At 40.6% G+C, this 18,666-nt stretch overlaps 1 protein-coding gene across 3 annotated transcripts; it reads right to left on the bottom strand.

Annotated features, from left to right (window-relative positions):
• Positions 1-600: 600 nt before the first annotated feature.
• On the bottom strand, positions 601-16,421 carry FRS3 (fibroblast growth factor receptor substrate 3). Of its 3 annotated transcripts, none has more exons than XM_034414558.3 (8): positions 16,306-16,421; positions 12,649-12,763; positions 11,510-11,641; positions 10,888-10,982; positions 10,164-10,350; positions 6,684-6,839; positions 5,018-5,160; positions 601-3,315 (listed from the first exon to the last, which is right to left on the bottom strand). In XM_034414558.3, the coding sequence occupies exons 4-8, from the start codon at positions 10,951-10,953 to the stop codon at positions 2,374-2,376; spliced, it is 1,494 nt and encodes a 497-aa protein (XP_034270449.1). In that variant the 5' UTR covers positions 10,954-10,982; positions 11,510-11,641; positions 12,649-12,763; positions 16,306-16,421; the 3' UTR covers positions 601-2,373. The 3 variants fall into 3 exon arrangements, with proteins under 3 accessions (XP_034270449.1, XP_034270448.1, XP_087745654.1); XM_034414557.3 differs by lacking the exon at positions 16,306-16,421 and adding an exon at positions 14,850-14,962 and having other exon boundaries at positions 1,942-3,315; XM_087889528.1 differs by lacking the exon at positions 16,306-16,421 and having other exon boundaries at positions 1,942-3,315; positions 10,888-10,976; positions 12,670-13,944.
• Between the last annotated feature and the right edge of the window lie 2,245 nt (positions 16,422-18,666).

The following is an 18,666-nucleotide window of genomic DNA, read 5'->3' as shown; positions in this document are numbered from 1 at the left end:
AGAGAAACTCTTCTATTAATTCTAACAGATTTTGATTAGACACTGGAACACCACAAAGGTCAATGGTCATAAAAGACCACCTAATTTTAACGTCTACTAATAAATTACAACATATTATGCACAACAATTAAAAAGGCAGTGCTGAATAAGCAAAATGATTTTATAGTAACTGGTTAAAATCAGAAATAGCCCAATTTATACAGCAAGAATACAAAATCACTCATCAAAGCAATGCCTTCATGACAATCCTAACTATATGACAACGGGCCACAGTGAGGAAATCTTGATGTCTACCCAAATCTGTCTATCTTCCCCTTACAGCTATGAATTTTAGAACATGGTCTATAAGACTGCAGTGAAAGGAATAGAGGGAAAAATGCTGAAATTTGACATTTTTATACCTGCTTGTGATACTGAAACCATATAAAATAGCAGCCACTTTCAAAACCTTCCAGATCACATCCTATATACAGTTATCATATAAAAGTCAGTCCTAAATCTAAATGCATTAATTGATAAACTCCTCTTTGACATGAAATATATGTAATGGAAGCAAGATTCTCTATGAAACCATTTCTTCTCTTGTTCCTTTTCTCTCTCTTTTAGTTATGAGTTTACAGTAGAACTGCAGAGGAATAGTGGAAGGTAAGCAGAAGCTGAAAGATAAAGGACATGCTGGAGCATGATATTCATTATTTAAGTCTTCTTACTCCTGCTTAAATCTGGGATATTCTACAAATATCAAAGCATTTGCTTCATGACAATATGGTGAGCAATAATTAATAATAAACATAATTTCAAGCAGTTTTTAAAACTTTTTCTGCACTATGTTGTTTGGGTAAGGTTTTAATGGTGTAAATCTATATGTAAAAGTTAGAATTAATATTTATCCAAATTATGAATACTTTAGATTGGTTTTGCTGAGCTTATCACTTGAAATACTAGTATTAATTTGGACTCGAGATGGAATTACATGAGAAATTCAAAACCAAACAGATAAACATTCTATTTTCCAAAAATAAATAAATAACAAAAAGCATTTTGCAAAACTGTTAGACAAGGACAGTTCTTAAGAGATTTGGAAAGGAAAGCAAAGAAATTATAACTTTCTACCAAATCTTAATCCCCAATTCTATAATGCTTGTTTCGCATACAGTGAATTTTAAAAACGGCTTCAGTGGAACAGGTTTTCAGAATAAACTGACTGAACTTTAGATCAAATACAGTTATTCCTGGAAGGGCCATCTCTGAGAAGGCCAACAGCTGCACAAAATAAATAATGGCCACCAGATGTATACTCCCTATTGTAGGTTTATTACTAACCGTAACATAAATGTGAAAGTCCCAAATAAGCAAAACTTTGCTTGTCCTTAAGGTTGCTCAAAATGTTCCCCCCTCCCCGCCCCCCCAAAATCAATTATTTGCAAATAATGGCCTGGATTTCACTGATATATTGAAGTATGTCTGGGACAATATTAGAGTGTTGGATTTGAGGCAATAAAGTAAAATGGAAGAAGGAAAGCTTTTATGTGATTCTAGCGAACTATTGTAGTACCATAACATCAGAATATTAACTTCTTAGAGACGATCCCAAACTGTTAGGCAAACAGCAACAGTTAAAAACATTCACCAAGGATTTGTTAGGGAAATTTATAGTTCCACGGTTTTTCCTACTCTGAGGGTGGAGAGAGGCATATTATGAGATATACCACCAGTCAGAAATCGGAGCTAGGAAGGTCAGCTTTGTCAGCATGTTGAATCACCCCTGGGACCACAATGGTTTTAGAACCATTCTTGCATGGGTTACTTTTTCTGACAGTCTGAATCTCCTCCTCTGTTCTGCCTTTTGATGGCTAGCCTTGTATTTGTTTTAAAAAATGATACAACTCCTCCCCTCTTAGAGCTTTTCTGATTCTCATGGAGAAAAGAATTAATTGCAAAGCAATTCAATGTTACATTTACTGGGCACTTTAACTTGAATAAATAAACAAACAGACAAACAAATACCAGCATCTCTGAAAAATAAGTTAATGCAAAATTTGAAAATAAATATATTTTGTGTATGTTCAAAAATAAAAATTAAACAAGAGTTTCCTTAGCCTTCACACTCCAACTGTACTATTACCCACCCTGCCATCAGCCCCGTCAAGTAATCAAGCACATGGCAGGGCTTCAGAAAGTACATGGTAGAGGAATAGGAGGCTCGGAAGAGGCACAGATAGGCTACATTTCTTAAATTAGCTTGATGAAACTATTCCAGTGACTCACACTGAGTAACAGGGGGGCACAATGGGAAAATGGCAGTTATGTAACATGATTTGTTGAAGAGCAGATACAAAAGCCACAATGAGGTGCTTGGGTTGAATGTTCTTCTTACAGAGGCAGGTCAGTGCTGTTATGTCGTGTTTTCCTGGAAGTCCCATCATCCTTAGGCAGTGCTCTCTGTAAGCTGGACATGGCTGCTGTCTTTTTATGGTCAATGACCGCATAGGAATTGGTCCTGTGGGCTGGATGGGCAACCGCACATGGGACATGGGGGACTGGTATGCTTTGGCGCCCTTTACAAGGATCATCTTGCAGTTCTACCTGGATATAATTGAGCTGCCTTGGCTGCTCCAAATAGGGCCGGCAGAAGTCGAAATTGAAAACGCTCGGGGTACAACTGCGGCGCCGTTGCAAGCAACCTCCTCTACGCATGCCTCCATGTAGGGCAACCCTTTCTGAGTTCATGTAATTTCGTAAAGGGTCATCTTCTTCAATTTCTGGATAACCAGTGGAGGAAGGTGTCATTGCATCACCAGAGTCCTCATCATCCTGGCCCCGTCTTAGGGGCTGGCACTCCCACACAGGAGGCAGTGACGGTAGGTTCTCATAGTGCAGCAGGGTGGTCCGGCGATGGGAGCAACTGGCAGGATTCAGGTCCTCACGAGGAATTTTCAAGCGCCCGCTACCGTGACGAAGTAAGGTTCCTCGAGAAGGCAGCAGACCGTTGAGGTTTTCATAAACACACTTGGGGGCGAGGCACTCATCTTTGTAATCGTTGTTGTTGTTGTTGTGAGGGGTGCAGAAATGCCTTGAGCACTCCCAGTGGGGTCGACAGTAGCCATCACATTTCATCCTGTGCCTATAACCCAGGTTTGGGCCCAAAACAAACTTCACTTCTCCTGGCTGAAGGTAAACCTGGGGATTCCGATCCTCCAGGGAGCAGCTATGGTTGGAATGAGCAATCGCAGGATGAACTTCAGGTAAGGAGTGCATACAATGGTGGCCCCTTATATCATCTTCACCACTGGCTGTGTTTACATAGGTGTGGGACTGCAAAAAAAAAATATATATATATATATTAGCAGGTGCTGAGAATATATGTTGTCTAGAAATCCTGCACAGGATTAATAAGTATCTGCACAGCATTTAAAAATGCTTAAACAGTTTAACAGTAACAAGAGTTGGAAGGGATCTTGGAGGTCATCTAGTCCAACCCCCTGCTCATGCTAGGGGATTTGAACTGCCGACCTTTCTGATCAACAAGCTCAGTATCTTAGCCACTGAGCCACCTAGTCAGGCCATAAACAGGATGTTCTTTAACAGCAACAATATTAAAAAGAAAGAGTTCCATCTTAACCTTGGGTTCTGTTATTAATAATTCTAACAATGTTCCCGGACTGAAAATACTTTTTAAAATCATTATCAGATCACACCTGTCCTGTCACACGATATTATGTTACCTAATCAAATCTTATACAAGTAGTCCTTGACTTAAAACCATTTGTTTAGTGACTGTTTGAAGTTACAATGGCACTGAAGAAAGTGATTTATGACAGCTTTTCACACAACCATTGGAGCATCCCTGTGGTCACATGATCAAAATTCAGATTGGGGTGGGTTCTACTTACCTTTACTACCGGTTCGCAACGGGATTGCGAACCGATCCGAACCGGGGGCAACCCACCGATTCAGATGCTTGGCAACGGACATGTATTTATGATGGCTGCGGTGTCCCAGGGTCATGTGATCACTTTTGTGACCTCCTGACAAGCAAAATCAATCCAGATTCACTTAACAGCCATGTTCCTAACTTAACAATTGCAGTGATTCATTAAAAACCACACCAAGGTTGTAAAATGGGGCAAAATTCACTTAATAACTGTCTCACTTAGCAGTGGAAGTTTGAGGCTCAATTGTGGCCTTAAAACAAGGACTACCTGTATGCAGGGGGGTGGGGGGAAGACAATATCACCCCAATTCTTGATTAATCAAGAAAACAATGTACACAGTCATGGAAGACCCATCCTAGCTTTTTTTATTTGAGGGTGGATGGAGGTCAAATGATCAATACCCTGTGCAATGAGAAGGTATTATTATTATTGTGACTTTCTCATAACTGGGAATGAATACATCTTCTCAATAAACAATTTTTCCTGAAAATCAAAGTTAGAAACTTAGTGCTGCGTAAGTGAAAAAAGAACAGGTACCTATTTTCCTATACCAGGGGTTGGCAACCTTAAACATTCAAAGAGCCACAGAAGTCCTAACCGGAAGTCCCCTCTTCAATTCTGGAGCTGGCCGGAAGTCCAGCTCCCCCACCATAGAATCTCCTCCTAGTGCGGCGTACTTTATCCTCTGCCGACTGGATGCCTGATTCCCCCACCATGGAGTCTCCTCCTAGCGCGGCATCCTTTTCCCTCTGCCAAACGGAAGTCTGGTTCCCGCACCATAGAGCCTCTTCCTAGTATAGCATCCTTTTTCCCCTGCCAATTGGAAGTCTGTTTCCCCCACCATAGAGTCCCCTACTAGCATTGCTTCCTTTTTCCTCTACCTGTCCTAACCGAAAGCCCTATCAATTGTGGAGCCGACTGGCAACAGGGAGCCGCAGCAGAGGGATGAAAGAGCCACATGCGGCTCCAGAACTGCAGGTTGCTGACCCCTGTCCTATACCAACATTAATTGGCATAGTTAAAATTAATTGGCAGAGTTAGTATTAATTGATGCAGTGTTCTATTTCATATATAATACTTACTTGCCCATCAGGGATAATAAGAGCATGTGTAGCGTCCTCCCCAAGGGAAGAATGCCTTAGACCACTCATGGGGGCATGGCAGGCTGCAGGGTAAGATGAGGGGTCCATAGAGAAGTTGTGGAACCCATTAGGAAAGCCTGGGACTATATATTCAAAAAATGAAGAAATGGGAGCACAATTAGCTTTACACAAAACTCTATACACATTTACCAAAAATACCCCCAAATACTTTGCTAATAGGCCAATGGACCCAGATTGTATGATGAAGTTCTCTACTGTATTGAGACAAAACAATTATAAAAACTAGGCTAAAGTACCTATCTCAAATCTAAGTGCAAAATAAATCAAAGATCAAGATAACCAAGTCAAATAATAATATTTTACTGGAAACTTAAACATATCTGATCATTGTGTTTGGTTGCCTTAGAAATAAAGCAAAAAGCTCACATAAAACTTTAAACCTTACAATAAGCAAAAGACATGAATGAAGAGTAGAGTTGATTTTATGAGACCAGATGATTAAGTAATTAACAATACCTATCTGGAGATGAAACAGGTTGATACAACTGTTGCAAATGTGCTGAGCCTTACAAGTAGCCCCAATTCAGAAAAAATGTATATGAAAACAAGGCATGACTCTCTTGCATAAATTAGAAATGCCCAATACTATAAACATATTACAACTGCATTATAAAAGTGGATTGACATTATGGCTTCAACTGTGAATTGGCAATAGAAAGAATGAGCAACTCAACACTGACTCAAAACAGGGCCAAATCCCTATAACATTTTATATAAAGTAGGGTGTAAATGTTTGGCACATGCTTAAAGAACGGTTTCACCCCATACAAATATCCAAATTCCTATCAAAACAAAATATTCTAACCAAGAAGAAATGTCTGTGGAGATTCTCAGTCATCCAGGTCATAATTATCTCAAAGACGTGTTTTTCTTCAAAAGACAACTGGACTGTTTTTTCCTTGAGGAAGATGTTTGCTTCTCATCCAAGAAGCTTCATCAGTTCTGATGGCAGGGGGATAGAAGGTTCCACAGCCAATTGTACCCTGATTCAGGTGACCCTGAGGGCACACATAAATTCCCAAGTGGCCCCAACAGCTCTCAGAGAGTGCTAAAGACCAGATGACTGCAAAGAAATACAATCCTTCCATCCTCCACCATCCTATCAGAACCTATCCTTCCATCCCCCCGCCATCAGAACTGATGAAGCTTCTTGAATGAAAAGCAAAAGGTTTCTCTTCTTCCACAAGGAAAAAACAGTCCAGTTGTCTTTTGAAGAAAAAAGAACCTTTGAGACACCAAGAAGTAATTGTCTAGAGCAGGGGTGTCAAACTCAATTTCATTGAGGGCCACTTCAGGGCTGTGGTTGACCTCGGGGGGCTGGGGGGCATGGCTGACTGGGTGGGTGTGGCCAGTTTTGACGCCACTCCCCAAACTGCTGACATGTTTCCTCTTTGCACTGGGTAGTCCGGGCCAAAGAGACACAGGCCAGCCCCTTACATTTTCCAGGATGGCCCCATGGGCCGGATCTGACCACATCACAGGCCGGATACAGCCTGCGGGCCTTGAGTTTGACACCTGTGGTCTAGAGTAAAAGTTAACATAGGCCTCATTCCCCTATCTCTTCCAGTTTGTAAGAGGGTCTCACTATCGGGTGTCTGAGGAGTCCGGGATAGTTCCAGTTCAGCTGCATTTCTTGTAATGACAACAGGTTCCTCCACCACACTGATACTATTACACTGCATCAGATCCTGCAGCAGATTAAATATCTCTTCAGCTCTTGAGCACTTGAATGCAAAAATTCCTAGGCGAAGAAGAGAAAGTCTATTTTAATGCTAGCATGTTCACACTATCTAAAACAAGAAATGCATATCAAAAAAACATAAAGCGGTGCTAACAAAATGCACCATTACTCCAGCCATATACTTCTATTCCAAACATTAGCAGATTACTAAATACAATGAAAGCAATATGACTGCATAGACATTTGGACAAATCGAAAAGATAGGATTAAGATGTAACATGTGATTAATGCACACTGAAACTAAAGGTCTGGTCCTGAGATTACAATTTAATTTAGGAGACTCTTAGAAATATGTTGACTACTTGCCAACTTAATTTGTATCTTTGGACATGAAGACAAGTCTTCAAAATTATAAATATTATACAATATTATTTGTATAATTAGTTACACTAATAAAATTACTAATAAGGGAAGCAGCAAAAAATGAATCCGAATATGACATTTTCATGATACACTTATAGAAAGAGATTGCTTCTTTAGAGAAGAGCTTCAGCACTACTGAAATTTCAAGCCCACCATTTGCAAGAAGCTGGGGAGAAGAAACTGATCTGTGAAGCACCCTGAGCTCAAACTATTTAGGACTTCAAAATCAAAACACAGATATCTGGTTATCAAACAAGTCTCTCAGTCAGGCAGCTATCCTCAGCCACTAGGTTATACATAAAATGGAATTATGATTTCATTTGTGCAACATTCTGGCCAAGAATTAAAGTGTTCTATAATTTGAATGCATTTCAACATACCCAGGTGGTATAAATAAAGAGTGTCAAAACATAACTTGTTCTGGTCAGAACTGCTGACCATGAAATAGTACATTTAAATCCATATTCCAGTGAAAGTAAGAAACAGAATAGGAAAGGAAAAAGAAAAAGCACGAAGTTAATATTATTGTTACTAGTATTACTTGGTAAATTTTCAACTGTGCTGCCCATGAAAAATTTGAGCAAAACATTATCTGTACCTTATTTGGGCAAAGTAAGCCTGCAACAGCATGAGCCTGCACAAAGAATCTAACAAGCTGTTTCCATTTAAATTTGCCAGCTCAATGTTGAGGTTAGACCGTTTTTTGCAAATCACCAGTGATTAACAGGATTGTACTGGTACATGTCTGCGAAGCATAGTAACTCGCGTTTGTATTAAACTGCAACACCTGCCCACTACCCATAAATACTTTTATCAATTGACTCTCTATTCTGAACTAACCAATCAGATGCCGGCATGCACAGGCATGAACCAAAAATCCATAGCAACAAGGACAAGAACATGGCAACAACAGCTGCAATTCTGAATAAAAATATTCTAAGACACAGACACACACACACACGTCAATAGATCCTACACATTTTCTGTCTTATCTTCCTGATATTAAGAATGATCATTCAAGTGAAATAAGCTTTAAAATCCAACCATGAGAGAAAGGAATGTGAAAAGAATCAGAGAACATTCATATAATGCAAGGGAAATAATGAATCTCAACCACTGAATATCAAACCTGCCTTTTTTATCCACACTGCTTTGATTCAAGGCCTTTTGGATTTTTTTACTATTTCATCTCTAGCATAAAGATTACACTGCTGGCACAAACTAATGCCAGTGGTGAACAAACCATGGGTTATAAATAGGCAGCCAGCTAGGTACATTCCTACCAAAGTCAAAATATTGCTTAACGCATTGTAAGCCGCCCTGAGTCTCCGGAGAGGGCGGCATATAAATTAAAACAAAAACAAACAAAAAAACCCACATTATAGGTAGTCCTCAACTTATGACCATATGTTCAACAACCATGGCATTACAGTGGCGCTGAACAAATGGTATTTATGCCTGGTTCCTGAAATTATGGCTGTGGCAGCATCCCTGCAGTCACACCAGGGATGAAATGCTCCTGGTTCAGACCGGCTCGGGCGAATAGGTAGCGATGATAGCCGGTGGTTCGGAGAACCGGTAGCAATGGCAGCTGGAGGCTCCGCCCACCCGCCACCCTCCCCATTCCCCAGACTCAGGGAATGCATCATTCCCCGGACTCCTATTGCTCACCTTTCTCCCGCGGCTGGCTGTCAGGGAAGGCAAGCGCCCGAAAGGTACCGGAGTCGCTCACTCTCCTTCTTGAATGAGCCACTCTGGTCCACGCGCCAGCTGCACAAGCGCACACCGTTTATTTAATTCAGCAGCAGGTTGGGTGTGCGCTTGCGCAGCTGGCGCGTGGACCAGAGCGGCTCATTCAAGGAGGAGAGTGAGCGACTCCGGTACCTTTTGGGCGCTTGTCTTCCCTGACAGCCAGCCGCGGGAGAAAGGTGAGCAGTAGGAATCGGGGAATGCACCACTCCCTGACTCCGGGGAATGGGGCGGGTGGGCGGAGCCGCGTGGCAAAGGGCGAGCAGGCAGTGGCTCCGCGGCAAGGCCAGAGTTGAGGAATGATGCATTCCTTGATTGGAAGAACAAAAGGTTGGAGCTGGGAGGGACCAAGCTGGGAATGGCTTGGATTGGGGTAGGCCCTTGGCTAACAAGTGGTTGTTAACAATGACAATAGGGAGTGCTAGAACTGCCATTGCAAAGCAATGGGGCCACACTTTACAGCTCCATTACTTAGAGCTTGAGCTTTACAACTGTATCTCTAGCGAAATAAATTCTGGTCCTAACTGCCATCTTAACTTGAGGACTATCTACACATGTGAAATGATGCATAGCATAGATAATGCAAAAGTGGCATTAAAATGTTGTAAGAGAAAGTTGATGCTACATCGTTCCACAAGATGCAGCAGTACCTAAATTTAATAACAAACAAGAAAATGTAAAATTATCTTGTTATACTGTATCGGTTCAGAGGTCTAGATAGTGCTTTAATTCCAACCCTGCTAGATTTAGATTGGAATTTTAATCTGGATTAGATATACTTGTTTTTTAAAAAATGTTACTATTCTTAATATAGTCTAACTATTCTTAATGTAACAAAGATTTAAATTATCTCAAAGTTATCCCCAACCTTGCACATCTCACCGTTGACAAAATAATATGGATTTTAAAAACTATCAGAGTATTGGCCAGAACATTCCTTCAATGCTGTTAATGTGAGAGGCGCTAGAAACCTGAATACAAGATATTTAGAATTTCCATTAATATATGGTTGGCCTTTATGAAGCAGAATACTAAACTAAATAAGGCTTTTAAAGTGTTCTCTCACCAATATTTATCTGAAAACAAAAATGTGAATTTCCTTAAGTGTCATATTAGAATATTGTTTCTATTTCTGAATCTCCTATGAGGAGAGAAATTAGATGTTATCCCAAGTTAACAGCTGTCCTGCTACTTGGGGAGAAATTTACATACCTTGTCCAGTCAGGCAGCGACGTCCACTTTCAAAGGAGAAGAGGTTGGAATCATAGCCATAACGACGCAAGCAAAGGTATGGCCACCGAACAGCATCACGTTTATGAGTGTGCAAAACAAGCTCCCTCTGTGTCAATTCCATAATCCCTGAGCCCAGCTCATTGCCCTCATCATCAACATTTGTCACCTGTAGAAACCAAAGCCAGCTGTTAGGAGCTACTAGTATAAACACTAAACACCATATAAATAGACACAGTGGAGTTATAAACTAGTAGTGCGGTTTATTCAGGAAGGTACACCAGCCCAACCACATCTCCATGAGGCAGTCATTTTTTTTCAGTGGTGAAATGCTTTGGAGCAATGATATTCAGCCTTGGCAATTTTAACATGTGTGGACATCAGCTCCCAGAATTGCCCAGCCAGTGGACTCAGAGTGGAAGTCCACACATCTTAAAATGCCAAGAGATTGAGAAACATTGCATAACAGAAGTGCTTCCTTACCAGAAAAATATTTCAGGCAGGTATACCTAGAGTCAGTGCTAGTCCATCAACAAGAAGGCCTCAGCTATTCAGGAAATTGCTCCCTCTGGTGACATAAGGAATGTTTTCTTAGCCTTAGCATATAGTAAATACTAAGAATGCATTTATTAATCGTTGTGCTTCTACTTTGGGAATGCTATCTAAGATTCCCTGAATAATAAAAGACAAAAAACATATAACTTACCTTAAACTTGGTAGGGTGGTTATCTGGAACCCTGTCTCGGCATGGGCCACTGCAGCACGTTCCCATGGTGTCAAAACAATAGGCAAACCCTGGAACTTAAGGAAAACCAGAATGCTGAAGACCAAAGTGTAAACTGCATCTTTCTGACAAAGTATTTTCAATGTTTCAGAAACTCAGTGGCAGATGGAGAAAAAAGTCAAAGGTCTACACCATACATTTGTGCAGTACTTCAGATCTGATAGGAAATAGGTGCATGGAAGCAATCATGTATCATCTGTCAGCAACTTTTTAAAGTAGTATTTGTGCTCCAGTGCGAGAGTGTCCTGTGCCAAGAGTACAGAGAGTTACTTGATGTTACAAGTATAACACAGTGACTTGATTTATTTATTTATGATCCCAGACCAATCAACAAGTGTAATAATTTTCAAAATGATATTAGATCATTTTCAGGCAGCACTGTGGAAACATGGTAAGACCAGTATCTTCAAATCCACACTATTAAAAACCCACAATATGGAACAACTATTGTCTGCTGTATTAGAATTACAAACAAAAAACATTTTTTATCATCCCATAAGGACAGGATTTCAGACAAAGCATCATACTCCTGCTTAAACCTTACCTAGCCATGGCTGACAGCAGTTTTTTAAGGGGAGGATTCCCACATTCTTCACATAATCCTGTGCTGGGTGTCATGGCAATCAAGATGCCAAGAAGTCATTTATGGTTTCATAGAAACTATGTCTACTTTCACCTATGAAGAAGAGAGAAAAATAAAAACACTTGAAGCCCCCCAAATTATCGACCTGTATTTGACAGTCTTTTTGTACTCATATAGGTCAAGTATTATGAACAAATCATTTTAAACTTCTTTACTCTCTGACAGAAATATAGCAGAAAGTTTTTTGTTCATCTATGTCGCAAGGAGAATTAGAAATTTACTTTAAAATAAAAGCTTCAATTTATAAAAGTTTAATTAAAATATTATTTTACAGCCTTCTAGGATAATTTGGTACTCCATTTTACAAAATAAGAAAAGTAAAAAAAAGTTAACATAATTCATCAACAAAGAAACAATGTTAATAATTTATATATCCCTATGCTGGATAATAAAGGTTTCTTAACTTAAAATAAATAAGTTTTCTATTTTGGAGAACTGTGGGTACTCCTCTGTTACTTAGTGAGAAAACAAGTTAATGACAACCATCATTGAAAGGCATCTTGCTTACTAGTACTGTATACGTTGGTGTCCAAAAGGGAGATCCAGATGTTTAAGACATGCACTCATTGCACATGAATTTAAATGTGAGGGCTTAAACAGGCATTTCTGAAATTGTTTGTCTTGTAACACATCCAAGGAATCAGTGCAGGGATTCCTTCAGAGAAATTGGTGCAGAAAATGATTGCCCAAGACAGGAATTTTGACAACATCTGTTTTAAAAGGATATTGATTATATTTGAGAGATAGAAAATGTCCACTTCCCAGATTGTTATAGGATTTGGTAATAAAACTAATGAACAATGGAGTTGTATTGAGCTTGTAAAAAGTTAAATGAGGGGATTACTAGAGACTATCTTTAAGAGCTAAATAGTCCTTTAGCTATTTATCAACTATCATTGTTTTAAAACATTCTGAATTCCAGATATTCCTAGAGTAAACTGTTTCTCTCCCTGGCAGTGAATGAAAAATCCTACTTCTCCTGCACAAAGATTAATTTAACCATTTTAATTAATCAAAAAGTTATTAGAAATCTAACATACTTCAGTTCTCAGGAAGTTCACCTGTCTTCCATGTTGTATTTGGCTGTTTTGCTGGCTGTTTCCAGCTTGGCTGTAAATCACACTTAGTTTCTGCAGACCTGGAGTGCCAAACATTCTGCAATTAATCAACAAACAATAATTTACAGGGGGGAAAACTTGCAGTTGCACCCTAATATAGTTTTACAGGCATAACCTATACAAAACAAACTTTGTTCATTGTTAATGCAGAATGAAAAAAGAATCCTACATACGAAAGTCATTTCAATGTATTAGCAATTTTTCTGAATAGGAATATCTCATTCATTTCTATAAACATTATGCTGCTGCAAAATAACCATAAAAGATAATCAAGAGCTATTCAAATGAACTTTTATTTAAGCTTTTAAGGTGCTTCTACACAAAATGTGTACTACCACTAAATTTCCTAAAGTGGGTCTGCTGTTTCTTCTCACAAAAACAGTATAGAAGAAAACTGCAACTGTACCAATGAAGCAATAACTATTAACCTAGGCAACAGGAAGTCTCTCCTTCATGATACAATTCCTGATTCCCTGATATACAATTAAAGAATAGCTTGCCCCAAAGCTGAAAGCCCATTCTAAATTAAATTAAAATAAATGCAATGTATTATTTCTGTAAGGAGCATCAAGACTCAATCAATTCTAAAATAAATTACAACTGTTCCCAATGATAATGTTTCTCATTATTTTGAGCATGTTTCTTGCATGAAGCAATAAATATGACTACAACAAATGAGCAGGCAAAAAAACAGTCAAGACTGATGAAATCCATATTATGATTTCAATATACATATACTATGCATTCCATGGATTTTAACTTGCTGCTTTGTATGAGCAATAATGCATAGTGAAGGTATGGATTAGGGGAAAAGGCTGAATAACATAAGCAAACAGGCCTCAAGCAGAAGATTACAAAACATTTATCCAACACTGATGAATTTTTGTTCTGAGGATACACCACAGATATTGATTGTTTTTGCCTTCAAACACTTCAACCCAATACAATAAGAATTACCGTACTGCAAACCACTGCAGACTGCAAACAACTGTTCGCAAATCAGAAACATTCATTTCAGAACAATTTCTTCTTTTCCTTACATGCATTTAATTATGGTCATTTATCAAACAAAGCAAAAGCACAAGTTCTCTTAACTATTGTTTGTACAGAAATTTCAAACTATGATATTTCTGGAACTAAGACAGTACAGATGCCAGTGCAAAATCATAGCTGATATAGGAAAAGGAAGAAGTCATTCAAAATATAAAGGTGGAAACATACAGTATTTATAACATTAAACATTATTTGCAAACTTTTGTTTCCAGAGAGCTAGCATTATCTGTCCTTCAATTTAGAAAACCTTACTATTGCTTACTAATATTTAATAAACATTGTCTTTTAAGAGTTGTTCTTCATTTGCATCAAACTATCATAAACATTTTTCAAAAACCTTTATCTGGCATTGCCTTTATCTGGTTTCTAAACCTGAAGCAGCCGAGTTGTCCTTAACTTGTATTAAAATAGTTTCCTCTTTATCCCAACATACTGTAGGTTTTGTTGAAGATACAACTGGTACACTCAGGTAATCCCTTGGGGAGGCAGTAGATTAGACTGACCCAACTGGCCCATTGAAAGTAGTACAAATATAGCCCTGGGCATTGTCCTCCAATCCACTTTGGGCAGGAGAGTCTGGTTCTTTACAATCAGACTCTTCTCTTATACTTGACAGATCTCTGAGCTGACAGTAGTGGTGACTGTCAGTAAAGCAAGAGAAAAAGAGCAACTTTCCCCATGCTTTGTCTGTTACTGTCTAATCAGCTTTTGAGCACAAGTTCAGTGCTCTTCTGGAATAGCACTAAACCAATGCCTCAAATGAGTCCATTTACCAACTGACATCAGCTGATAGCCAGACTCCCTCCACAAAACACCTGTGCAAAACCACAGCAAATTCTGCCAGATGGCTAAATCTGCACCAAGCTCACATTAAGAACAGCAGCATTTGTTGCTATCTTGCCTGTAGCAGGGTAAGAAAGGCCACAGAGGAAAGCCAATTTTATTGTGGTATAGTTTTCTGCGAGCTCATGGATCCCTGTATAGCCCTTTAATCCAGGTATTAGGAAGACTCTTCTGAAACATGCTATCCAACATCAGCACCCTCCATTATGATCTATATTATTACATACCTAAAACTGAAGCAATTTCACTTAGGACATCTTCATTTTTCTATCTGGCAGCAAATAATTTCATATATTGTTGGTCTAACATGGCTTAGGCCCGGGGTACTTGCAGGACCATCTCCAGCCGCTCTCCCATCGTCCTGTGCGCTCTCACAGAGTGGGCCTCCTCAGGGTACCGTCGGCCAAACAATGTCGGTTGACGGTCCCCAGGAGGAGAGCGTTCTCTGTGGGAGCCCCGACCCTCTGGAATGGATTGCCCACCGAGGACAGCCCCCGACCTTCTTTCCTTCCGTCGCGAGCTGAAGACGTGGATCTTCCGTCAACTTAACTGATCCGTTTGGGGGTACACTGTTATAATTTTAAATTGTTTTAATAGGGTTGCTGATTTTAATTTTTATTTCATTGTGATTTGTATTGGAAATTGTCATTTTGTAAGCCGCCTTGAGTCCCCAGGGAGAAAGGTGGCATATAAATCGCAATAATAAATAATAAATAAATAACATAATTTTCATTCACTGTGGTTAAAACCAAGATGTTAGGGACTACATCATGCTCAAAATGGTTGAAAAATATTAGGTTCAGAAAAGATGCTCAGTTCTAATATATTCCTATTCTTTCTACACCTCTATTACTGGCCAGCAAAACCCTACACTTAAGGCAAAGATACAAACACTACATAAAACATGAACAAATCCACCAATTTTCTATAAGTGACAAATGAAGAAAATGCAAAATATTCTAATTAAGCATCTGTTTGGACCAAGTAAAGCTCTCACACACAAAAAGGGCTACACTGCAGTTCTGTACAGTATGATTCTTAAGGCATTTACTACTATTCGGAAGACAAGAAGCCTACAGAGAATTAAAGCTAATCATAAAGCATACAAATTATGTTCGCTTACTGACACATGAACAAAATTAGATTTGCCAAAAAGGTGTGTGACAGCACTGTCATCTGGTAGTCACGGCTACCTAATGAAGGTAATAATATCCGAATAAATAATTTTAGTCTTTAGTGCCACCAAAACCCCTTGCAATAGATTCAAACGGCTACTACTTCTGCAAAACTATTGCCAGAAAAGGAAAATCGCGACTTTAATTGCTCTCCCCTCCACCACCACCCGGGAGGGGTTTTGCAGATTAAAATACAAGAAAACAATTTTCAAGTTATACAATAGGAAGGGGACGAAACTGCTGAGGAATCGGATGGGTAACAAGCGAACGACAACGGCAATAAATACGAGGGTGCAAAGGGACTGGGAGAAAAGCGCCGTCCTTGGCCGGGGAAAAGGGTGGGAGCGGGTTGCGCTTGCAAGCGCCGGCGCCACGGGGAGACAGCCAGGAGGAGGAGGAGGAGGCCGGAGGACGGCTTAAAGCACCGTCAGGATAAGAGATAAACTGGCCGCCGTGACTTAGGAAGACGGCGCGGGCTTGGATAGGGGGAAGCCTGAGAGGTCAATACTTGCGGCACCGTCCAGGCGCGGCGCGGGACAGAAATGACGGAAGCCGCCGCCGCCGCGTCCCTTTGCCCAAGTCCAGCCCGGGTCGGAGACCGCCGGGAGCAGCGAGGAGCAACACAAGGCAGCCTAGAGCGTCGCTCGCCTTTCGACGGGCGAGGAGCGAAGTGGCGGCGGACCACAAACCACAGACTTTGCGATTGGTAGATAGTCACCCGGTGGTCGAGCGAGAGGGACTTTCAATGGCTTCCCCCCTCCTCCGCCCCCCCCACCTCGTTAAGCGGCCAAAGGGACTGTTTTTTTTTTTCTTCTTCTTCTTCTTCTTCTTCCGAAGAGGGGTGGTCATTTTAGATTCTAACAGAGTTCTGATTGGGCAGCGGCGGATCCAGCCAGCCAGCCAGCCGTCCCTCGCCTCCAGTAGAATCGTCTAATTCATCCTAATTTTCGTGCCTCTGAAAGGATTTTGAAAACGTTGAGAGGTTTAAAAAAAATCGCCATGCCAACACCAATTCAGTCCACGGATGCAGATGAAGCATGGGCCACAATTTGCTAACGCCAGAGGTCTTCAAACTTGGCCGCTTTAAGACTTGTGGACTTCAACTCCCAGAATTCTCCAGCCAGCTTTGCTGGCTGGAGAATTCTGGGAGTTGAAGTCCACAAGTCTTAAAGCGGCCAAGTTTGAAGACCTCTGTGCTAACCGCTTCCATCGGGGTGGGTATCCTTTTCCAGGCTGGAGACGCCGCAGTTTGTCTTGTGCCCCACCTGTGGGTCGCAGAGACGTTTCCCTGCATCTGCTGAGCTTCTGCAGGTGGCGGAACGTTATGACCGGTGATACGTCAAGCGCTGATGGCTTTTCTAAGACGCCGTTTAGCCTGGGCGCAACTGCGAATGTTATTCTACAACAAATGTCGCAACCTCAATTCCCATCACCACAAGGTCGGGGTTTAGCTGAATGCTTCACATCCTTGCACCTACTAGATGCGTTGTTCCCAGTGTAGGTGCAAAAAACAAAAACAAAACCGCATTAGACGTGGCTGTTCACGGCATAACCACTAGGTGGAGCTACGCGCCTCTGGCTTGGCCCGCTACGGTTCGAGCCGATGGGTCCCGGCGCGCGGGGTGCTTCCCCCCCCCCCAAAAAAAGGAACCCATCCCAACTACTGCAGAACCTCAGCAACGCTTTAAAGGCCAGCGGGTTGCACATCCCATATCCCCAATGCAGGGTTTAATAATTTCAGTGTGGTGTCACCAGCAGAATGACTCAGAATTCCAGAATTTGGTGCTAGAATGGATCAAAGTACTGTAGTAGAACTGGACCAATTCCTCCCATCTAAGCCAGCATTTCCTAATCCAACTGCATAGAAAAATAGATTGCAAACATCTTCCTGAAAACATCAATCCAAAGAATGGGGACAACTAATCTTATTGCATTCTTTGATAAAGTGACAAAATTAGCGGACCAGAAGAATGCTGTCAATATAATTTACTTGGACTTCAGTAAGGCATATGATAAAGTAGACCATAACGTACTACTTGATAAAATAGAAAAATGTGGGTTAGACATTATCACCACCAGATGGATTCATAACTGGCTGACCAACCGCACTCAATGTGTAGTCTTCAATGGAACTGCGCATCTACATGGAGGGAAGTATGCAGTGGAGTACCCCAAGGCTGTTTTAGGCCCAGTACTCTTCAACATCTTCAATGATTTGGATGAGGGGAACTCATCAAATTTACAGATGACACCAAGCTAGCAGAAATAGCCAAAACGCCAGAAGATAGGCTTAAGATACAGAAGGATCTTGACAGACTTAAACATTGGGCATTATCTAACAAAATAAAATTCAATGTGAAAAAAGTAAGGCAAGAAAAACAAAATGCACAGGTACAGTATATGTGGTACCTTGCTCAATAGTACTGGTAGTAACTGTGAGAGGGATCTTGGAATCCTAGTGGACAATCATTTAAATATGAACCAGCAGTGTGCTGCAGCTGCCAAAAAAAGCAGACATAGAGGGATAGAATCAAGATCACGTGAAGTGTTAATACCACTTTATAATGCCTTGGAAAGGCCACACTTGGATTACTGCATCCAGTTTTGGTTGCCACAATGTAAAAAAGATGTTGAGACTCTAGAAAGAATGCAGAGACGAGCAACAAAGATTACTAGGGGACTGGAGGCTAAAACATATGAAGAACAGTTACAAGAACTGAGTATGTCTAGTTTAATGAAAAGAAGGACTAGGGGAGACATGATAGCAATGTTCCAATCTCTCAGGGGCTGCCACGAAGAAGAGGGAGTCAAGCTATTCTCCAAAGCACCTGAGGGCAGGACAAGAAGCAATGGGTGGAAACTAATCAAG

The sequence above is a fragment of the Pantherophis guttatus genome, chromosome 3 (genome assembly GCF_059756535.1).
Source record: "Pantherophis guttatus breed Tessera chromosome 3, ASM5975653v1, whole genome shotgun sequence".
In the NCBI taxonomy this organism is placed as follows: Eukaryota; Metazoa; Chordata; class Lepidosauria; order Squamata; family Colubridae; genus Pantherophis; species Pantherophis guttatus.
Note: the sequence above shows the minus strand (reverse complement) of the source record. Positions and strands in the feature narration are given on the sequence as shown.